At 41.6% G+C, this 24,570-nt stretch overlaps 1 protein-coding gene across 4 annotated transcripts in view; it reads left to right on the forward strand.

Annotated features, from left to right (window-relative positions):
• Nucleotides 1–3,843: 3,843 nt before the first annotated feature.
• TPD52L1 (TPD52 like 1) overlaps nt 3,844–24,570 on the forward strand; it is an 87,677-nt gene continuing 66,950 nt past the window's right edge. Inside the window, exon 1 of one of the 4 annotated variants that reach the window (XM_073219552.1) lies at nt 3,844–4,070. In XM_073219552.1, coding sequence (XP_073075653.1) covers nt 4,052–4,070 — 19 coding nt within the window. In that variant the 5' untranslated portion in view covers nt 3,844–4,051. Of the gene's footprint in view, nt 4,071–15,966; nt 16,097–24,570 lie in introns of those variants that run through there. The other 3 variants (XM_073219551.1, XM_073219554.1, XM_073219553.1) reach the window with 3 other exon arrangements.

Here is a 24,570-nt window from a genome sequence, read left to right on the forward strand (position 1 = left end):
GGTTAGTTCTGGTTAGTAGAATAATCTTATGCTAGTATATGATTGTGGGTTAAATGGCAGAATTTCCAGAATCTCCCACCTGACCTTAGTCCATTTACACATGAATGAGTGTTGACTGCTACAGCCTCCTGTTGATCCAGGGCAAAGAGTGGAGAGAAAATTCTCTCCTTCCCTCCATTCCTGGTATGTGATTGGTCTGGCATCTGCCAGTCACCAAGGCCCATGGAGTTCCTCCTGGAACATGCGGATCAGAAGAGCAGAGCGTGAGTGGCGGCCAGAGAAGATGGACCGCGCAGGGCCTACCTAGTGATTCAGGCAAGCTGTGAGCAATAAAAAACTTTTTCTCCTAACCTATCTGTTCCCTTGACTTATTTCAGTTTCACCGGTTGAATAGGGGATTCACACCAGGCTGGGCATTGCAGTTGAAGTCTTGGGGCGATGTGAAGAGTGAAGAAGGAGGCGGGAGCCATCATGAAGGGTGCTCAAAAGAAGCTACTTTATTCTGCACAAAGCTGTACCTTTTCTACTGTGTTAGTGCTGATTTATGGTTAAGTAAGTAGTAAAAATGCACATGCATGTGGCCTTCATGGCCAGGTATCTGGCCTTCAAGGCTCTTACCTAGTTCTTTACTCATGAGTAAGAGAGCGGTGTTTTCACAGTTTACAGACAAGGCCAGACACTTCTGGGATGAAGCAGCAGACAGCTGTCCTCATAGAACAGTAGGGAGAGTTGGGAAGTGGGGGGCGGGGCTTTCCCCACACAGCCTTCTCCCCTGTAGCTACAGTGATCTGGGCTTCTCTGTTGCAAAGTAAACCTTTTCTCCCCTCTCTATCACTGCCTGGAAACTCAGTCTCTCTGTCTCTGTGTGCATGTGTGTGTGAATAATAAAGAAAAAGCTAGTCTAATTTTTGCCTTTCTTTCTAGGTACTAGCTTCTCTTTGTGGAGAGGAGGTGGGCATTGAGAGGAAGAGATAAATCATATGACTCCGTATTAACTGGGTGAGGCTGACTGACATGCAGGCTTCCCGGGACCCTGGCATACCCCAGCTGATGGCCTCATGCTGCATGACTCTGATGCTCCCATCTTGGCTTTCTACTTCGGTGGTCCTGGCAAGACTGTAGCCCACTAATCTCCGCTGGCTTTCACAGCAACTCTCTGACTGGTGGACATACATAGGAGTCATATTCCAATCCTCCCAAGGACTGGGAAGTTTGTGGAGTCCCAGTGCCCTCTCTGAGAGCACCTCACCAAACTCTGCCCCCCATTTCCTTTTGCCCTGCATAGTAGCATGAGTGGGAAATGCCAGCAGGTTCACCAGCCAGGGGAGGTCCACACAGACACTAACTGCCTCTCCCTCTGTGCAGCCCCTCCTGTCTTCCTGAGTGATTCGGTGGCATCCCTCCCTTCGCATGTGGAGCCTCTTCCTCCAGCACCCTGGGATGTTGGCTCACTCGCTGGTTTTCTCTTCCCTAATTCCACATCCCATATGGGGCTCAAGGGGAGTAACTCCTAGATGCTTTCTTACACCACTGGAGTGAGAAATTTAAGATACTCTGTCTCTAACATTTCTCAAAACTGTCTGGCCCTGAGTTCCCGATGGGACTGTCAAGGCCAGGTGCTCTTTGCCCTGATGAGGGTAGGGAAAGGAAGGGAGGGTAAGATACACATGTCTAAGCTCTCCTTCAAACTTCTCTTTCCTCTCAAACTCCCCTGGAAGCAGGGGCAAAAAAAATCCTTCCTCTGCCTTCTCACATTTCTTTCCATTATTTTCTGTTGAACTGAGTAGCAACTTTTAAATTTAAAAGCTGAGAATTTAGTAGCTTTCATCTTTGCTGTGGACAGTTTCTAGAGCAGTCCTTCTCAATCTTGGAAACACATCAGTACTACCTATGGAGATTAAAAAAAAATAAATCAAGTCAAAACATCTGGGGAGTGGGACCCAGGTATCAGAAATGTTAAATAGCCCTTGTGTAGTGATGAAGCATAAGAGGGCTGGGAACCCCTGGTCTGGAAACTTGGGCGCTCAGTGGGCTAAGGAGGGGGAGAAACCATCAATTAATATACCTCATATAGCATCCCACCACAAAATGAAGAAACCCAGCCAGAGAGAGGCTAAAAATTTTGCTTCTGGTTACACAGCTAGTTATTTTCAGTGTGAGAATCTCATGGAGCCCCAAAGCCCATGCCTTTATCTTGTACTTAGCACCCAGCACAGTCCCTGGCAGAGAGAAAATATTCAATAAATATTTCTGAGCATCAATATTTTATGATTATAAACAATGATAAAAGACATTAAGAGGGGCAGCAACTTAAAATTTTATAAATCAGGATAATGAGTCAGTGTTTAGATGAAGGTTAGATGACTCAGGCTGGAAACTCTTTATTTTTAGCTCCTTTTAACATCTGGCAGTCAACTTTAACCTGGTGTTTAATTTTCAGGGTAGAGGGGACCAGAACAGCTTAATAGAACCTAAAACTAATTTAATCACTGATTTTGATTTGTTACTTGGCACTCATGGTCACTATCACTAAAAAACATTTAAAAGCCCTATGACTGGTGTTCTATAGAGCAATTTTAACCTCAGTGATTATAAATCAGGGACATTTTCAACATAACAAAAGACCCTGTTGTGTTTATACAGGTGCCAGAAAATCATGAGTGCTCTTTCTTTCAAGCAAAAATGTAAGACTCCATTAATTTATTAGTCTAGACTGTGACAGTAACATGGATAAAACAGAACCTACTGGTTAGTTAATTGTTTATTCAGTGAATCTTTTTTGAGCTAGGAATTTGTATAAGTCTCTGAAATCAGGAAGAAGGAGACCCACACTTGACCCTGACAGACTTTAATATCTATAGTGTAAGAAAGAAAAAATATATCACTGAAAAAAATGGCAGACCATTCAAGACCAAATGTATATACATTTTATTTTACAGATGAAGATGTGAAGAAAAGGGGAGATAAGTGATGGCTAAAGACCTGAGGAGGTGAGACATGAGCTGGTACTTCTTCATCTCTGCCATGCTTTCTAGTCCCTTGCCAGGCCAGGCTTAGAACAGAACTGCAAGTTTCTAGTCTTTTCAATGAAAACAAGACTGCTTCATTCACCTGCAGGCATGGCCTATGGGTCTCAAATTAGAAAAGATATACACAGTTGATGCTTATTATTTGCAGATTCCGTATTTGTGAACTTGCCTCCTCACAAACACGTATTTGCGACACCACCGCCAACAGAAAGCTTTTCGTGGTCATCGCAGACGTGGGCGGAGCCTGAGAAGCGCACACCTTCCCGGCTGACGTCAAACAGGGCTAAGCTCTCCCTTCGTGTTCCAACTCTCTGTGAACAAGTGCCCTCTTCACAGACTACAAATACACCATTTTTGTACTTTTTGGGTGGTGATTTCACTCTTTATAATGGTCCACAAGCTAGGGAGAAAACATGTAAATTAAATAAGCTTAGTAAGTTTTATTCAGATGAGGTGCAGTACTGTTGGCCATGATCTCAGTGTTAATGCGGCAACAATATGTATTAACTAAGGTATCTAAACAGAGACAGACATAAAACAAGGTTATATATTGATCAGCTGGCAAACATATTAGGCTCAGAGCGTCACACGAGCCAAACTCTGTATTTCCCTAGGAGCAATGGTTTAGTATTGAAAGCCCACCCTCCTTCCTCTCTCCCTGGGTACCTGCCCTGGTACAAAGACTTCAGGGCCTACTTAGCTCCGCCAGGCACTTACTGGCCCGAGTACGCGCCCGGAGCCCAGAGGGGGAGTCCCCCGCCCGATGCGCCGAGCGGCCGGCAGGTGGCGCGCAGCGGCGGGCTCCTTCCCTCTGTGGTGTGGGCCAGGTGGACTGGAAGGGGCGGAGGTAACCACAAGCGGCCAGTGGAGGCCGCCCCGCGGGACCCCACCCCCTCCACGCAGCGCTCGCGACTCGCGTGCAGGGGAAGGCGCCAGCTGCGTTCAGAGCGGCACCACCACTGCCTGCCACTCTGCGAAGCGCTGCCGGGGCGGCCGCCGCGCTCAGTCCGAAGTCGGCCACCATGGAGGCGCAGGCACAAGGTGAGTGGTCGCCGATCGCCCTGAGGGGCAGGTCCTCCGGCGCGCAGAAACGCACTTTCCCTGCATTTCCTAACTTTGCTGTCCGGCGGAGTGGATCGGTGCTCTCCCCACGCGGCCGCAACTCTACTCCCACCTGCGCCTGGGGGGCGATTCCTGCTCCCCAAACTCAGGAATTGCTGTGGGGCTAGGGGCCAGTGAAGGAAACGTGAAGCGGAAAGGTCCCTCCGCAGGAAATGGGCCCACGCACTGCTCTACCTCTTTTACCAGATATTCGCCCCCTCATCCCCACCCTCACCCAGCTTCCCGAACCGCGCTGGTGCCCAAAAGACTTGTTGTGCAAGGTCCGGAATCCGCGTGGCGTTCCTCTTCCCTGGGGGGAGTAGGAGCAGCGCGACGCCTCTCCCCTCGGCGGCGGGCTCGCGGCCGGCCGCTCCCCAGGGCGGGCTGAGCTCGGCGCGCGCCTCGCAGCCGGCCGCGCGGGGACCTGCCTGCCGAGGCGAGGAGAGCGCTGCCCGCCCGCGGATCTCCAGCAAATCGACACCTGTGTCCACGGTCGGGAGGCGACCTCTGCCTCCCAGGCGCGCGGGGCGCCCGGCCGCGGGCGGGTCGCCTGCTGGAGGAGCCCGCGGCAGCTTCACAAAGGGCAGCCTCGTGTCTTGGGGTACATTCGGACCGGCGGTAGGGAAGCCCGATGGACTTGTGCGGGAATGGGAGTACACGAACTGTGGGAAGGAGCACTGTGGGAAGGTGGGAGATGTGCAGCGCATGTGTGGTGGGAAGGACCCTAATTTTGGAGTCTGTCCTGGGAGCAAAGCAAAGAAGGGATAGGATGCGGAGTTCAGCATTTTCCAGCTTTTCTAACAATCATCAACCGCCTTTCTTCCACACGGCAGGAAATTCTGTGATGACTTTAAAAATTTTTTAAAGCCCATTAAAAAAAAAAGGCAGAAGTTGATGACCCCATGCGCTCTCCATCTAGGGGCAGAGGCTTCGTGAATGAGCGGTCTGGCGACATGGGCCTGGAGCCACCCAACAGGTTGTTGCCAGGATTACAATTGTCTGAACGAATAGCCGGAATCATCCTAGTTCGTGCCGTCAGCCAACATCCTGAGCATAAAGCTGCCTCTTCCAGTATTTTTTCCCCATTATCTAAATAGGAAAGGAGAATTTCTCAGCCAAGGGGAGGTGTTGTCAAAATGAAAAGCGCTGTTCAGCCTGAACTGAATGAAGCTGGTGGGTACGACACTGGAGCTTTCCAGCCTGCCTTGCAAATTAAAATTATTTAAATGGCGACAGGGGCTGATCCCAGACTACTCAAAGAGGGAATTCTGGGGCCTAGGCATAGGTATATTTGAAAGCTTCCTAGGTGATTGTGTTACTCTGGTTGGAGAATAACTACAGCAGATAGAAGTGTTCTTAATTCTGAAGACATCTGAAGTACCGATCGGAACCACTGGTGTCACTGGCTTGCTTTACTTACGAAATTTACTTAACAGATATTCCAGTGCTTTACCTTGCCAAGCACTGTGCTAGGAAAAGCAAACAGACTTGATTTGTTCTTTGTGAAATTTACAGTAGAGGAAGAGACTGATTCATTTGAGTTTCTCGATCAGTAAAATGCAGCTGTGTTAATGATAGGAAAGAGGGCCATAGGAAGCAGGGAGAGCCTGAAAAGCTTTCCGTCTAGTAGGTGATAATCAGAACAGCAAAGATCACTTACTGGTGCCCCTGTTTCTGTTCTTTGTGTTTTGCATATGTTGACCCATTTCGTCTCACAGGTGTCTCATGAGAGAGGAAGTGTTCATTTTCCCATTCTCCAGAGAGGAAGCAAGCATAGGAAGTAAATTCCCTGTAACATTTCCAGGTAATGAGGAACAGAGTACATGCTGTGACTGCCCAGCCTCCCACTCAAAGCCTACCACTTTTATTTATTTATTTTTGCAGATAAAGCTGTGCATTTATTAGAAAACAAGAAAGATTATAAACATATTTAATGTTCTACTTATTCATTTTTATTGCAGTATCGTTGATGTGTACAACCTTACATGGGTTTCAAGTATACAACACAGCGGTTCAACAGTTACCCATATTATTAAATCCACAGCCCCTGTTGGTTACTATCTGTCAATACAGGAAGATGTTACAGAATCATTGAATCATTGACTGTTCTTTATGCTGTACTACTATCCCCATGACCAACTTATATTATATTTGAGAATTTTTGTGCCCCTTTGTGCCCCTCAACCTCCGCACCTACCCATCCCAACTCCTCTCCTGTGGCAATCACTCATGGTCACTTCTCAGTGTCTGTGAGTCTATTGTTATTTTGTTCATTTTGTTTTGATTTGTTTTTAAATTTCACAAGTAAGTGAAATCATATGGCATTTGTCTTTTTCTACCTGGCTTATTTCACTTAGCTTAGTACCCTCTAGGTCCATCCATGTTGTGGCGAATGGCAGTACTTCTTTTTTATGGCTGTATAATATTCCATTGTGTGTATGTACCACATCTTCTTTATCCATTCATCTGTTAATGGATGTTTAGGTTGCTTCCATAACTTGCAAAGCCTGTCACTTTTAGGGGAAAGAGGAAACTGAAGTCCCCTCCTTCCTCTCCCTTACCCCTTTCCTGCTCTCCTCCTTCCCCTCATGACTGGGTGGAACCTCAGTGGGTGGGGAGGACAAGTTAAAAGGCACATGAAGTTGCCCTGGGGAGACTTGGATTAGGGTGATGGCCAGCCAGGAGGAGAAAAGTGAACAGGTTTAAAAAATACTTAAGAAGAAAAGTCAAAGTGACTTGTATTGGATATGTAGGATGGTGGTATCTAGGATGACCACACTTAAGAGTTTTATTTAATGAAGAACTTAAAGTACTACAGAAATGAATATTTAGGAAGATAACATTCACAACTTAAATCCTCATTTCCCCAGTACTTTTAGTTCTTCATTTTCAGTCTTTTCTTTGTCATTTCATCAGCAGACATATTAAGCTCTTTAAGAATAAAACTTTTCATGAAATCTTTATATTAAATGGAAAATCTCTCTACTTGGCTTTTTTTTTCTGGCTAAATGAATTAATTACCTTGTAGATTCTAAGAAAGTCCTATGGTTTCCTAAGTGTGTCTCCATCATCAGCACAGTTTATTTTAAAATTATTCAGAATGGGGATGGCTTATCCTTCTGCCACTTGATATAGAGATAAGCAAAAATGAATGAAGTTAAGTAGGTAGCTACAGAAGGGATATCCCCTTCTATTTTCCAAGAGAACCACCCAGGTGCTGTGGACATGGTTTGCACACATTGCTCAGTAAGTGTAGCAGCAGGTCCCAGAAACTCTTCTGTAAGTGAAATCCTGCAAATATGTTTTTTGGCTTTGTAAAAGAGTAGATGACTTCCGGCAAAACAAGAAGGCATTCTGGGAAGTTGGTGGAACAGACAATGCAGAAGTGGAATTGTGAGCAGAGCAATTCACTGCGGAGGGGCTGTGGAACAGTGTGGACTGAGAAGCCCACAGAAGGCCAACATTTTTAGTTGCTTTCCTGATGCCAGGAATTTTACTTTAATAAAATTGGTATATTAGAGGATAATTTGGTTAGGATTATACCATTTTTCTGAATCATGGCAGTCCTTTAAAATAAAAAAAGTTCCTTTTTAAAATTTTAAACTTTTTAAAATTAAAAAATGATCTTTTTAAACTACCTTTCCGTATTTTATTAGCTTAAGAAATAACTGTTTTTGTCTTTCCCAAAGTCTTTAATGTTGATAGGAAAATTTTCTCTCCACTGAAAACTTGTTTAAAGTCAGATTAATAATTGTATTAGTTTTCTATGAATGGTAAACAAATTACTAAAATTCAGTGACTTAAAACAACAAAGTTTGTTCTCACGGTTCTGAGGCAAGAAGTCCCGAATCACTACCCCTGGACCGAAGTGAGGCTGTCAGCAGGGCTTCCCTTCTCTGGAGTCCCTAAGAGAGAATGCGTTCTTGCCTCTTGTGGTTTCTGGCGGCTGCTAGCGTTTTTCGGCTGCGTCATTCCAAACTCTGCCTTCATGGTGACATTGCCTTCTCTTCTAGCAAATCACTTTCTGCCTCTTACAAGAATGCTTGTGATTTCATTTAGAGCTCACTCAGATAATCCAAGATAATCTCCCCATCACAAGATCCTTAATTTAATCACATCTGCAAAACCCTTTTACCCATTGAAAGGTTACATTCACAGGTTCCAGGGAATAGGACCTGATATCTTCCTATATTCAGACAGTCCACTCAGGAGGATTTTCAGAAGTCCATGAATGACATAAAGTAATAAATTCTGAATAATCCTACCTGTTTGAATTCCATTCAAGTGAAAATGTCATATATACCTTCCATTATGCTTTGCTCACAGAACACTTATTTGTACTCATTTGTTCCAGGAAGAACTCCTGGCAGTTTATACTGATATAGCTCACACAGCAAGGTTATGTAAGTTACAAGTAGGTGAAAGAGAGTAAAGAGGGGTAAGAACAGAAAAATGAAACAAGGAATGAAGCTCTAGAAAAAGGAGAATAATTATATCCTTTTTCTTAATACTGCCTGGAAAACAAATTCTTGCTTTGTAAACAAAGTATGTTATTTTGTTACAAAGCAATAAAATAACCCCTCCTCTTGCCAAATAGCAACAGGTCAAATCACTTATATTGTCAGGATCAGAATATAGAAAAAGCTTATTTTGTAAATTTCAGGCTATATAATCATAAACCTCAAACTATAGGAGTTAGATGTTATACATTTGATTTATGGTTTTTAAAAATATTAAGAGTTTTTTTTGCTGTCTTCAAAGCTACTTCCTATAGCTTTTTTCCCTCTAAAAGTTTTTAAGTAGGTAGTGATGTATTCATTAGATGAAATCAATCATTTGCAGTAAATCTTACACTGTTGATTTAAATTTTTTATAAAATCTAATCATGCAAATGGTAGATATTATAGTACATTAGAATCTATTTTGAATTGCCTTCCCTGATATACTCCTTGTTAATATTCTGGGTAGGCATAATCTGAGAAGTTGCTTCAAAAAACTTATGAGCAAAGGAGTCCATTTTTGTGGCCTATGATAAAGATTTTGTACTTAGATGAAGTAAAAAAATACTTAAGCAAATATTGATTTTTTAAATAAATATTTCAACAAATATTTGATTACTGTAGTAATAACAAATATTCAACAGGCAATTACTATTGAGAGGCAACAAGGGATAGTGGTTGAGATTCCAGAATCAAGGCAAACTGCCTGAATTTTAAATGATAGAATTAAATAATAATATTTAATTATTATTATTAAATAATAATCACTTACTATTAATATGACCCTGGACAAGTTAGTTGATCTCTTTGGCCCTTGGTTTCCCCATGTAAAGTGAAGATAATAATAGGGCCTATATCATAGGATCATAATGGGGATGTGAAGAGTTAATACATACAAGGTTTTTGAAATAGTTCTCAGAGCATGGTAGATACTATGTAAATGTTTGCTGTTGCTTTTAGTAACATATATCAAGAACTTTACATGCATTATCTTATTTCAATCTTTATAATAACACCTGGGGATAGGTAACCCATCACTTTTTAGACTCTTTTTAAAGACAGGGAAACTGAAAGTCAGAAAAATTATGTGAGGGAGGCAGGACTCAACTCCAGGCCCATGTGAGTCCAGAGTGTGGGCTTCATCGCTACACGCCAGCATCCCGAGTATGTGCTGGGTAACATAAGCCAATGAGAAACAAAGATAAGTTTGATGTGGGTCATCTTTCCAGGGAGGGTAGCTGAGTCCTCCCTATGGGTGATGCACATAGAACTCACGGGATGACATATTTCCATCCCAATGGGAGTTTTTCAGTTCTAGAGTGCTAATTAGAACCAACTCACATTGAAGGTGATAACAATAATATTTTAGTGTTTTTTTTTAATGCGAGACACCATGTCATGCACTTTAAAGAAAACAGCATGTTATTTGATAAATACAAGAAGTCATGAGGAAGGTAATGTTATTTTCATTTTACAGATAAGAACAGTGAATAACAGAGTAGTTACACAAATTTCTCTAAGTCATGCTGCTTCAATTTTTGGAACCTGGATTTGAAATCAGAATGTTTGAGTTCATCCCTTGGGACTTTAATTACTATTTCACACACACCCTTAAATTGGTATGCATAAGACATCATTGTGCAAAGTAATATATTTTGCTTTTTGTTTTATACAGTTAAACGGGTTTTAAAAGAGCAGGATTTAAATGTACTGTGCATCCCATATAAGCACAGAGTGGAGGTCTGAGAATATGAATATGACCCAGAATTCCTGACGTCTGCAAGAATAAGCCCCAGGATACAGCACACTGGGGGATGAGTGCTCATGTATCAACAGCTTGCTGTTTTAGTTCTGTTTCTGAGGTGCATAATTCTATAAAAGTCACATGACATGTGATTCTTAAAACAGTATAGAATTTTATTACTAGCTGCAAGGAAAAGCTACCTAAGATGTGGAAATATTCAAATATATTATTCTACTTGGTGTTCATCCTTATCCAGTAATCTCAGGACTTTAAAATAAATAAAAGGCATAGGATCTATGTGCTTGTTTCCAGAATGTAAGATCTGTACTCTTTAGATTCTGGCTGATTCAGCCTCAGTCCCCAGCCTGGCTTGCTCTCCACACATGCAGATATTCACCATTTCGGCAGTTCTGGGACATGCCTAGTACCACTTTGAAGCCACCTCTTAAATTTACTGAGTTAGGATGCACTTAAGATCACATAAAGGGTGACCCCCATACTGTAGGTTTTCAAGCCTGTCATTCTACTTTTCATTGAATAAGAAATAATTTATTTACAATATAAATGTAATTTATTTAAAATACGTGCATTAAATTAAAGATCATCATTAATGCACCAGGGAAGACAGCAGAACATTTTAATGAATTTGAGCTGGTTAAAAGAAAGCTTTGGGTCCTCATGGAAAGATGAATTTTAAATAGTTTCTCACAGTATGAGTAGTTTATAAGTGTTGCATTTTGATACATAGGAAGTGAAATTCCCAGAATAAAACCACAAATCTCCAAGAATACCCCTTCATCACCAACATATTGCTTCCTTTTCAAAAGGCAGAAATCTGGTGCTTGCTGTTTGTGCTGTAGCCAGATAACATGTCATACACTGAAAATGTGTGTGCATGTTACACCTCCTCTCTAAACTTACCTGTGGTTATTTGTACCTTATACAAATTACATTTTCTCTGACTTGTATCTAAAATATGGACTCTTTCAACCCCTGGAAATAGGAAAATGCATTTTTCTTATAATTAGATATTTCTTTTGTCAATAATAGTAAGTGTTCCTGGAAGCAGAGTTGGTTCATTCAGAAGGAAAAGACCACTTGGGGTGAGAGGTGGTGGGAAGGCGTGTTTTCAGATGTGTCAGTTTCAGAGTCTCTTGTTAAATATTTGTTTTTCATTGGTTTCCACCCCACCCCTCTGCACATGAATGAGCTGAGAGTAGCAATAATGAGAGCTGAAAAGCAAATTGTCTCTAAATATTTGCCAACATTTTACATTCCAAAATGGATTCATTTCGACATGAAGACATCATGGAAAGTTACATGGAAAGATGGTTTCCCTGACTTAAGAGGACAGGCCAGGAGGAAAGTGGAATCTTTGGAACCTGGAATTTCTCTTTGATACTCCAGGGCCCTAGCTGGAGTTTCAAAATGTCCATGCTTCCTGCAAGTTTGTTTCAAATGATTAGAAGGCTCTTATGAACACTCAGCACTTTCTCCTCTTTTTCCCATTTACTGACAAGAAAAATGTCTGTTTATTGTGAGCCCGCTGGGTACCAGGCATGGTTCCAGTCATTTAGAAGGTACTCCATCAGGTTCCCCTAGCCCATTCTCAGTTATACCACTCCTGGAAGAAGGAAGCATATTCTGAGGTTTAGCACTTGCATTTTTTTTTTCACTTGGATAGTTTGGACAATATGTAGAAATAAGAATACACATTCAGAAATTTTTTGAAATACCGTCTTGCTGTTTTGAAATAAGTCTGCATGCAGAAGATGTGAGGGAAATATCTACCAGCCAGAAGGTAGGTGGTTACTTCATGGCCATGCTGAAGGTGTGCACATTATGGATTCCCTTGCATACAGGAGAAGAGCATCACCCCTCCTTTGCAGAAATTGTTTTGGCATCTACAAGGAGAAAGGTTTTGCCCTTACAAATAGGCAATCTAATACATTTGAAAGCAAATATTGTATTGAAAAAAAGGGAGGTCGGTTGAGTAACAGTAAACAGAGGTAAGGCATTCATCTGAAAAGAGGTTTAGATACACATTTGGAAAGTACTGGAGTCACAATATTGCCCCCGCAGCTGCTGTTGACTTAAATTCCCTTGATTATGTGAGGAGGCTGCTGAATGACTTCATTAAGAAATCTGAGCGAATAGCAGATCAGTGGTATCTAACCTACCATTTTATATCTTACTACCCCAAATCTTATAATAAGATACAAATATACCTTCTTACGACCTTTGCTAATGTAAGGTGTGAAACAAAATTCAGCTAAAGTACTTTGTTCTCTTGGTTTCCAAGACACCGACCTCTTTCTTTGTTTTTCTCTATTCACAAGCCCTGCCTTAGTCTGCTTTGCTTGTTATCTGCATTCACTCTCCTGGTGAGCTCCTCATGTCTCATGACTCACCCCACCTATACACTAGCAACTCCAAAATTTATTTTTCCAACCTGGACCTGGCTCCTTCAACTTCAGACTGCCCACTTGTTGTGTCTGTGTGAATGTCTAATAAGCATCTCGAACTTAACATGTCTAACATTGAAATTCTGATCTCCTTCCTCCACATTATCCTTACTTTTCCTGAAGTTATCCCCTTATCAGTAAGGGATGTAGAAGTCCAAAATCTGTCCCCCGACAGGTTTTTGTGTTTTTGTTTTTTACCCCACACTGTACACCATTTGCTGTCCATCATGCCGATTCTACTCACATGATATGCGTAGAGTTGAGCATCTTCCCACCTCTCTGCAATGTGCCCTGGTCCAGGCCGCCATCAGCTCTCAGCTGGGTTTGAGCAAAGTTTTCCAGCTGGTCTCCCTGCTTTGACCCTGGCCCATCTTCAGTCCATTCCCAGCATAGTAATGGGAGTGAGTTATCCTCTCAAAACATGTAGCATCAATGCCACTCCTCCCTTGAAACTGCAACAACTTCACATTTCACTCAGAATCAAAGTCAGAGTCCTTAACAGTGGCCAAAAGTAAGGACTCTGTGATCCGTTGGTCCCTCCACCCTGTTTCTTCCCTGACCTCATGCACACCTTGTTAATTTCCTTTGCTTCCCCTTCAGATCCTTAGAGCCCTTCAATTTATTAATGTCTCTGCACCAGAAATTCTTCCTCAGGTATCTCCCTGGCTTATGTCCTCATCCTCGTTGCCCTTAGACCTGGCAGCTGGACCCTTGTCAGGAGACGGTTCTCCATAGGTTTGTCAAATGTCTTCACAAAATGGTGTGTGCAAAGACATTAATACCTAATTTTCTTGACACTGCCTTTTCAAGGATGTTTTGCATAGCAGGCATCCTTGGAAGATGGAGACCTCTCCCCTAGGGGCAAGCTGATTTACTGTCCAGGATAATAAAAATCAGGTCTCCCTCCAATCCTATGTCAGGCAGACTTGCTAGCCCCTCCTATATAAAATTGGTGCTTCCTAATTTTGTTGTTACTTGACTGAGACTCACCTCTCCCTGTCAACAGGCAACACCTGTCTCTCATCACATCACCCTTTTGGAATTAGGACTTGGATCTAGTGCAGTGATGTTACTATGGCTACTGTTATTGCTGTGAGTAATTGTCTTTTTTCTGTGACCCAGAAGACTTGTATCTTCTGCCAGCGTCCGTGAAGCTGGCAGGCTAATTTGTTTGCTTGCAGGTAGGGTAAAATCTGACCCCTCACGATTCCTGACACTTTTTCTGAGCCATTAACTTTAGAGGGCCCCATTTTTGCCTTCTGTCTGAGCCTCATCTGGAGGAATAGTCTATGGGCCCACATAGAACCTATGTCTCCTCTTCTAGACCATGCACTGGATACCTGGGACTCTGGAATTCTCTACCCAGCAGTCCTCCGTGCAGGCAGACCATGCTGCCAGCATGACATTCCTAACCCCAAGAGACTGAGTGCTGGCAGTTTTAGGGGACGGTAGGGGAAGTAACTCAGATGTACAGGCTAGGGTTCTGGTTCTCAAAGTGTTATCCCTTGACTAGCACCATCAGCTTCACCTGGGTACTTGTTCAAAATGCTGAAGCAGAAGCTTTGGGGGTGGGCCACCTGTGTTTTTAACATACCCTCTAGATGCTTCTGCTGCACACTCATCTTTGAGAATTCTGGTGTTAACTCGCTGGGCTTGTTTGCCCACATACATGTACATAAAGTTCCCATTGGTGCTTGCAGTGGAGAGACTCCAGAGTGACTCCTGGTATTCACACCCTAGGATAATCCCTTCCCCCAGATTTTGGGCAGGACCTGTGACTTGCTTCTAAAACTAATAGAATATGACAGAAGTGATGGGATGGGACTCTTTTGATTATGTTACTTTAATAAGACTGTCTTAGCAGACTAGAGCCGAGACTCTCCTGGTAGTTGATGAAGGCAGTAGCTCTGCTGGAGAAGCTCACAGGGAAGGAATTGAGGGCAGCCTGTAGGAACTGTGAGTGTTTTCTAGGACCTGAGGACGGCAGCAAAAGCCTAGGCCTTCAATTCTATACCTCCCAGGAAATGAATTCTGCCAGCAACCTGAGTGAGCCTTGAAGCAGATTCTCCCCTAGTCAAAGCTCTACGTGGAGAATGCAGCCTGGCTGTCCCCTTGAATGCAGCTTTCTGAGACCCTGAGAGGAGACCCAGTTAAGTTGTTTCCGCTGCACAGACACTTGGAGATAATAAATGTGTGTTGTTTAAAGTGGCTAACTTTGTGGGGATTTGTGATGCATTGGCTGATACTGTGCAAAGTCTGGAGGAGAAGACGAGCTGAGGGCCCTCCCTGGTGCTCTTGCCTCAGGCGCTACACGTTAGTGATGATTCCGCCCTGGCTTCTGTGTAGCAGCTTGCCCGTCCCCTCACCACACACTATTTCCCTTCTCTAATTTTTGCCTTTCTTTCCAGCGCCTATCCCTCTCTCCCATGCCATGTATTTTGTAATCTCAAGCACCTTGTGCCTTTGTGTAGATGGGGGCGTGAGCTCACAGGGGACACCCAGGAAGGAGAAAGGGTCCTACCTCCTTGGTAGCCTACAGCCCCTCCCCCTTCTCCCCTTAATTCCAAGGCTGCACTGGCTCAGTCCCTTGAGGCAAAGGACTTTCCACTTGGAGTCAGGCATATGGTCCAAGGAGGGCTCTGGGTGTCCTCCCCAACATAAATTTAAATTGTTCTTGGAGTAGTTAGTTGCATTCTGTTGTTTCTGTCATTCACCCCCTTTTGAGAGGCAAGCTCATGTGGAGAGAAGGCCCTGGCCTGGGGGTAGGGGACCTGTGTTCTGGTTTGAGCTTTGCCACCCCTGTCATTCACCAGTCCATTCCTTCATTTGCTTACTTCTGACCTAAAGGGTTGGATCAGATGCCCTTGGAGGTCTTGACTAGCTCATTCTTAAGAATCTTGTTCAAATTCTTCCATATCATGTGTTGCTTTAAAGAAATATATATGTCTGCACGTATATATGAAGCTGCTGTTCCTTGAACTATGTTTGCTTCCATTTTTATGTGGAAAGTTTCAGCGAAGTTAGATATTTTCATTTTTGAATGTAATTCCTAAAATTTTACTCTGGATGCTGGTACTTCTCATTTAGAGAATGACTGTATACCGACATAAACTATTTCTCCAGCCTGAGGAGATAACTGTCATCATGTGGGGAGAAGTCAGAGGAAGACCATAGAAGAAAGGAAAATGAAGGTTCTGTTATATGAAGGGACTCTTGCCTACTGCTGGAGAGCATGGATATTGTTACATCTACAAAATGGTGAGAGTGGTGGCCACCCAATGGTTTTTTGATGATTGAATGAGATGATGCATGTGTGAAGTGCTTATGACAGCGTTGGGTACTGTTGTGGCAATTAGAAGGAAAAGAAAGATTTATCTATTAATTTCTTATGAAATATGCCTTGGGCAACCCCCTGTGCTGGGCTCTGCACAGATGTTTGGGGAAACAGGTGAATGAACTGAAGTCCTTTCTGTGTGAGCTTACCACCATTTTTTTTGGTGTAGCGCTTGGGTGTCAAGCTACTATCTTTAATGCATTCTTTTATCAGAAAATTCTTTGGGTTTTGTGCACCACCTACCCCAGAGTTAAAAATAGCTTTCTGAAACTAAGGAAAATGAGTAGGTTGAAAATAAAAATAAATACGTAAGTTAACATAATTTGGACAGCTGGCCTGTGTGCTAAGTTCTTTTCTGGAGCATAAATTTTACCTGCTAATGCACGCTGAAATATTGCTAACAAGAGCATAAGTATTTTAAATGATTGCCCTTTTGGTTCTTTTTTGTTTACTTGAATAAAAGTTAAAAGACAAGCATATCAAGCATGCAAAGCAATTTTCACTGTTTGGGTACATGCTGAGGATGAACAGGTTAAGTTTTTTGCTTAGTAAATCCTTGGGGGAAATGCTGGCAGTGCTTTTCAGTTAACAGATCTTATTTCTGTTCTCATGGGGACTGGACGTTGATTATTACAGTGTAGCCTTGTTGAAGGAATGCAAAGCCAGTGGAGAAAGGTATGCATTCTGGATGGCAGGACTTTGAAAAAATCCTGGTGTCTGTTGCCAAGCAGCATGCTTGAGACTTCTTAGTATTCTGAAAAGCTTCTAATGACAAATGCAGATTCCTGCTCTTGCTATTTTAGATACTTTAAAAAAAAATAAGGCACAAATGAAAACATTTAATATATGTGTATGCACATATATATATCTATTACATATATATATACACACATGCACACACACATATGACTCCATTGCTGTCTATCCCCTTCACTCTGCTCAATTTTTTTTCATAGCACTATGACATCTTGCTTGATTATTTGTTTTCTTTTTCCCCAATGAGCATTTAAGCTCTTTGAAGGTAGGGATTTTGACTGTTTTCTTTATTGTTATATTCCCACTGTCTAGAAAATGATTAGTTCATAGAAAGCACTCCATAAATACTTTTGGGGACAATGATGAATGAATCAATAGTATTAAATAGATAATATCGTATATGATCCTGGCAGGATGTGATGAGGGATGGACATTTCAACTTTTATAAATAATAAATGGTTTTAAAAATTTTATACTATCACTTTTCTTAAAAGCCACTCAAATGAAAGAAGCTAGGGTGATAGTAAGAGCTCTCAGTCCTCCTTCATTGCCATTACCTGTCATTCCCAAATGTTGAAATCCTGAAGACGATATTAAGCTTAGGAGCTGGTGTGTCAACATAAAATTAGAAGCTACAATAGAACTAAATGGCTCTTCTTAAGAAAAGGAGAGTGACAGGGCTCTGGAGAAGGTAAAGGGAACCATGGGAAGTGGAAAGGAAAGGGTTCCCAAAGACTGAAACCTGGAGGGACAAAAACAAGTAGACTGGGAGAGAGAACAAAACGCCTGGGGGCTGAGGGCAGCTTGGGACAAGAGATGCTTCTAATGATGTTTTCCTGGGAAATGCTATAAGCCACCTCCTAGGACTGTCAGGGTCAGATGTCCAAATGACCCATGTGCTTTGGGTGCCCATGTGTTTCTGGCTGTCCTGGTGCAAAGGTTCCATCAAGGTGGCAGAGGGCTGAGGAGAACCCTGCAGCCCACTCCCAGGGGAAGGGTCTGCCTGCACAGCTGATTTTCGATGCCGTTGAAAACCTTGCATCAGCAACATCTGTTCAAATTATTTTAACTAAACAGATGAAAATTTCATTTACAGAAATTGAAGCTACAGTAATCTGGCAGCATTTTCTTTTATAATGCACTTGTGGCCTGCTCCGCTTAGCTAGTTTATAGAGATTTATGAGAGAATATGTCTGTATCCTTTGTTGCTTGAAAACATTGTTCTACATGCTGCAAGTAGACTTTGAGTTAAACTTTTGAAACACTTGATTTCCTTCCCTGAATGTGCCACCTCCCTGTAGTCCTTGCCGATATCCTGCTAGGTTTGAAATATTAATGAATATGAATCCATTCATCTCCAAATTTTGCTGATTTTTCAGTGGAAAATATTTTCAGCTTTATTGAGAATTTAGGGCAGAGGAGATCTACAGAAAAGTAGGTGATGTGGGTATTCTCTCAGTTTTGTAGAACTCAAGATGAATTCTATAAGATGAATATTTGAGTTACCATTAGCTTTACATGAATGAAGTAGCATCATTTTTAAGTAAGCTGCCAGAAATTACTGTGTAATTTAAAAACATATCTTTCTTGTAAAATTAAATCTTAAACAGGTTTCATAATTTTGATCATCAGCTGCATGTGTAGGTTCTATGTAATTACTATCATTGTGCTACAGAACTATCTCTTGACATTCCTAAGAGATAGGATAAAGGCTGCTACTAACACATTAGCTTTTTGAGCTCTGGGATACATTCATCAACACAGTGGTGAAGTGCTCTCTTGACCAAGCTAGCTCACCATTGGACATTTTCCTGGACTCCCCATTTCCCAAACCCACTTTCTACTTTCCATGTAAAAGCATTAGCTCAGGTGGTTTCATCCACCTTAAATGCTTTTTCCCCATATTTTGACTTGTCATGTCCCACCCAACTACTAATGACTTCCCCGCTCCCCACTTTCCCACTGGAAGTAATCCCCTTTTCTTCTTTTAAATTTAAAATTCCTACAGCATTTTAAATCCCTTTCATGTCCTTCAGGAGCAGCAGCATAATTTAGAGTTGGGAGGGATGTAATAAATGATCTCACTCCATCTCCTCATTTTGTAGGTCAAAGCACTCCAAGAGATTAGGGGACAGAGCTGGTTTCCTGTAAGTGGGGGTGCTACAGCAAGAAGCTGGGTTTCTGCTTCACAGCCCTGCGACTCTCTCTGCTCCCGGCAGCCTCATTCATTAAAGTCAGATTCAGAAAACTTACACTTTTAAGTTCAGCTTGCAGATCTTACTCTATTTGTAACATTAGCAAGTGTTATTACTTCTAAAGGGATTTTAAATAATATGATATTAACTGATATTCAAATTTAGCTGAGATACTCAATTCCATATTTAAGTACTTCAATTTTCTAACTGGCCAAACTTCCCAAGTACTTAAATCTTACAAATGTAAAAATTGAATATACAAATATATTATCTAAAATTCTCTTCAGTTTCTAGTATTACTTACAAATTTAGTAGGGCTTCCACTTAAAAATCACATTTAAATCAGTTACCTAAGTAAAACATTTAAAATTGTAATTACAAGTCTGATAGTCTTTCAATATGACCAGACTCTCTCAAATGTAAGATAAAATGCCAAATATTCAGATGCCTTCCTACAGAAACACTAGTTCTATGGTTTTGGTTTTTCTCATTTCTTCATTCATCTGTTTTCTTCCTTCAGTGATTATCTAAAATATCTATGTGCCAGGCACTGTTCTAGGCTCTAGAAAACACGAGCAAAAAAAAAATGAAGATTTCTCCCCTCAGGAAGTTCATGTTGTAGGAAAGAGGCAAATAAAACAACACAAGTTAATAAAAGGTGTAGTATACTAGATGTAGGTAAGTGCTCAGGAAGCCAACAAATGGATGCAGTGGGGATGGGAAATGTGGGTAGGCAGCTGTGGGTAATGCTCTATCTCTTTGGGACTGTGCTGCAACAGACTCTACCAGTTGACTGAGCTTACTGCCTAGGAGAGGTATGGCATTCTGAGTACATTTGAGGGACCAGAGACTTGGGTTGGGACATTGCCTGGATGCCCACCAATGACCCTGGTGAATATAAAATTGCTGTGTCCACAGTTCTGTGACTTCTAAAAGGAATCCTGCAGCCCCCACGCCACTTGATTGGATTTTGTGTTTCGTTGGCTCTTACAAGGTGCCAGTGTGTTTTCCACCACCTGTAAAGACTTTTTATGTAACCCTGAATTCCTTTATATTCTTCAGACCTCTCAATCTGAACAAACATATGTAACTTAATTCTGACCTTCGCTCAAGGTTTTGTCCTGTAATCTGGACTCAACTTCCCAGTCTTCTGATCAATTTTAGCTCCCCAGGAGACAGTGAAATTCAAGAGGTAAAACACTGTCTTTAGCTCTGTTTTGTTTCCCATTTAGCATCATTTACTGTAGAGCACAGCAGGTTACTCAGGTAGACCCTCCATATATAAAGTTTAAGGGGGTGCAGTGCAGCCCAAAGACAGAGGACTTGCCCCTCTCAGCCTTCTCGTTGCAGGGATCTGTTCAGAAACTGGACTCCCTTGAATGTGAATAGGACTTACAGTCGTCCCCAAGTGCCTCAAAGTGCTTTGCAAACTAAGAACCACTATATGTAAATGCTAGGTTTCCTTAGTATTGTGGTTGAATGTTTATTTTAAAAATCGCTTAAAACATTTCACAAGCAGATGGTCCTTTTTCTGTTTAGATTTTACAATAATGTGAGTTGTACTACTGTTTTGTTTTTACAATGCTGGTAATTTTATGGTACCTGTTATATATTTAAGGCTGAAGTTCTTTTTCACAGGCTGGCTTCAGTGTAGTAGAATTATCTTTCATTTTTTTCCTCTCATTCTATGGTGATAACTTCTTTTTCCTATGTTTTCAATTTATCCACTCTGAAAACCAGTGATTTTTCTATGGATGGAAATGCTGAGAAGGCAGATTGTATTTAAAGCGAGTCTTTTCTGCAGGATACCATTGTTTGAGCATTCTAAGAAAAATTCAGATGCTTTTTAAGAGTCTGTATTGCTCGGAAGAGCAGCATTTTATGGGCAATCTGGTTGAGGGATGTTGTTCGAAAGCCATTTCAACGAGAAAAGTCACTTCTACTGCCTGAATCCACCACCAGAAAGAACTCTAAAGTCCATTCAGACACCACCTTGTCCTCACCTTTAACCCATAGCTCTGCTTACTGCTGTTTTTCATTTTGCTCTCTATCATGTGGGTAACTGTTACACTCAGTGTCTTTGTGGAATCATCAAAAGTCTCAGTTTCCCTCTGTTTTTTAAAGTAACTGCTGCACAAGCCCTATTTTACTTTGATGTAATTATTAGTTCATCACACAAGATGTCCTAAGCCAGTTTGTCTCCTTTATGGAAGGAAAGTGGAAGGAAGGAAAAGAAAGGCAGTCTTGTACTAATGCATTTTCAAAGACAGATTTATTTGGAAAGTGGGTCTTTTTCCAGAATTATCTACCACCTGCTCTGGTTAATCAGACACAGTGCCAAGCTTGGTTTATAACTTTTTTAATTGAGTACAGTTTAACTTTGAAGGTCCTGACATTCCTGACACATAAGAATTTGCAAATTAAATGTGGTACATAATTTTTAAATATATACATATGTATTTTAATATTTAATATTTAAAAATATATTTTAAGTGTTAATAGACGCACATACACACATATATATACACCCAGATGTTTCTTAATTAGAAAACAAAGAAGAGCTGTTAAAAAATGTAATTAATTTTTTAATTGAAGTATAATTGATATACAATATTATTTTGGTTTCAAATATAAAACACAGTGGTTCAAGTTACACATACATTATTAAATCCTCACCCCCAGTAGTGCAGTTTCTGTCTGTCAGCATAAATGTTACAGAACCATTAGCTATATTCTCCATGCTGCACTTCCATCCCAGTGACCAACTTATGTGATTTTTTGCCCCTTTATTCCCTTCCCTCTCCCCACCCACCCACCCACTGCAAGCCCTCCCCTGTGGTAACCACCAGTCACTTCTCAGGGTCTCTGAGTTAAATAAAGGAGAGTGTTAATTACCTCTGTTCCTGACAATTCAGCTTACAATTGAAACATGAAGTGGGTTTGTTTAATTAACATGTATATAAAACTGTACCCTGGTCCTTCTAATGATACATTTGGTATCAAAAGTGTTTTCTATTTACTTGGTCAGAATTCTTTTAAACAAGAAAAGAATCACACCAGTTCCCTGCTCTGGGAGCCCACAGAATTATAGCCAAATGAGTTGCTATTCCCAAAGCCTTTTATATTAGCAAACTGCCTTTCAATGCATCTAATTATTAGTATTCACAGTATTTTCTGTGGTGTGAGAGAGGATGGTGTTGCCCTTGTGCGATTACAAAGCTAGAACCAGAAGCGGGGGAAATAATGACTTAAAGTCTTCTTAGAAGGTGGGTTCAAACCTACAGTTAAAAGAACTAGAAAGGTGGAGAATCTGACAGCAGTGAACCAATAAATATGATATCATAATTTATTTATTTATACCCTTTAGTAATTAATTTGTAGTAGCTAATTAGCAAACTGGCAATATGAGATCTAAATGATTAGCAGAAGTAATGTTGCCAAGACCAAAATTCAGGAAGACAAAGAGGTCAGAATATAAGATACTTCTTCAGGAGCCCTGAGGTCTGTTACTGAGTTCTCTTGGTTATTCCTGTCTAAGATGCTCAAGAATTGTCTCAGCCAGGGTACAACAAAGAACTAACACAGTTGGGGAGTTTAACAGTAGTGTTGAGGCAAACTAGCAATTTTACCTTATGTACATGCTGTCTGTTTTCTAGGAAAAAAAAAGAGAAGAAACCAGACTGAGACTCAACCAGAGACATTGGATTTAAATATCAGACTAGCTATAGAATTTGGATATTTTATGCTAGCATCAAGGACAGACCTGAAAAGAAGTTAGCTATATTATGATAATACTAATCTACTGACAAACATATGGTGAACATCTTTTGTGTGCTAGGCCCTGTAGATTATGGAGATGCAATGATAAACTAGAACAGATGCTAACACGTGTCAGCACAAATAACTGAACATCCAGGCTTTATCAGGGTACCTTGACATGGTGTGAGCTACTGATCTTTGAATAGTTTCTCTCTTCTCTCAGGTTATCAAAGGTCAGGATTTTCCAGGAGAACTGGAGTGAGTCAGTATTGGATAGTGAACTGAATCCAGGGTCTAAGCATTAGGGAGATCCTGGGGGCAGTTGGGTCCCTGGTCCTTGGCAGGTGGACCAGGGACCACTCTCTCTTGGTGGCTCCCATCTAGATCACTCCTTTGGGGCAGTTTTTCCAGGCATGGCTGACTCTAAGACACTTCTGGCTTCTGGAGGCACTACTGCAATCCTCTGTAGCAGTATTTTCTGGAAACCAATGAAGCATAACAACAAGAACAACAAGAGTCCCTAGGAAGGCAGGTAGGTATAGATCCTGAGTCACTGCTTGGGGGCCTTTATTAAGCCAGTATTTATAGTGTCTATTACTTAGTTAGGCATTGTACTAACCAATTTTAACAGCAACTATACCTTCTCTAAGGCTGATATGCAAATATCAAGAGCACATGGAGGCACAGGAGAGATATGTCAATCAACCCTGAATAAATGCACAGTGCTGTGTCACTTTTGATCATGTATAAGCCAAGCTGCCTTCTTCCAGAGTCGTGAGCTGAAGTCGTGAGCAAAGTGCTGTAGGAGTTGCATTTTTAGAGAGTGAGATGGAAGAGAAGTGGCTCCCTCAGTAGTAGTCAGGGGAGGACTGTTGAGGGGGTGGTTTTTGAGAGTTGGTTGAAGGTAGAAAGGGAGGGAACCCACCATCTGGATGTGTGATGACATTTCAGGTGTTGCTTTTGGAATGCATGGGAAGGACATTAAATCTGGTTGAACAGCTGAGGGTGTCAGGATTGTAGGAACACTGGCTTGTGTGTCAGACGTCATCATCCCTACAATTTCCTCATCTCGGGACCCTGGACAACATAAGAGTAAACATTGCCAGGGAGGATCTTTTAATCAGATTAAGTGTCTTCTGTATCAAGAGTCCTTTTAGCTCTTGTGTTCTTTAATCTTCTCCAAAACACAGCTGTGCAGTAGGTGACTGTGTCTCTATATCATAGATAAGCAAATGGTAGCCTAGAGAATTTAACTTGTGCACCAAGTATTCAAAAATTACTGTATCTTTGTGTGTGTGTTTGTACACCAGATGTAAATGCACACACATATATATTGTGGGGATTAAGAATGCAAGGGCTGTTATTTTTTTAATATTTCATGCAATTACTGTGTTAAAAACTCTCTGGACAGCCAAAAAGACAAATTCTCCTGTTCTGAGGAATTGCCAAGAGAATCAATCCTTATATAATAAATATGAACAAAAAGAGTGTTTGGGAAAGCAATGTTAAAGATGCATGTATAACACTGAAGGCTCCAGAAGTTTCGAGGTGGCCAGCCTTGGTCAGAACTACACAGGAGAACCTCTTGGAGGGTAGAGCTTGGAGCTAGGTGTTGCACTTAGAAATGATGGGTTCAAATATTTGAAAGCAGCACAGATAGATGGAGAGTGCTGGTGAGGCTCCCTGCA

Source organism: Manis javanica, chromosome 13, assembly GCF_040802235.1.
Source record: "Manis javanica isolate MJ-LG chromosome 13, MJ_LKY, whole genome shotgun sequence".
NCBI lineage: Eukaryota > Metazoa > Chordata > Mammalia > Pholidota > Manidae > Manis > Manis javanica.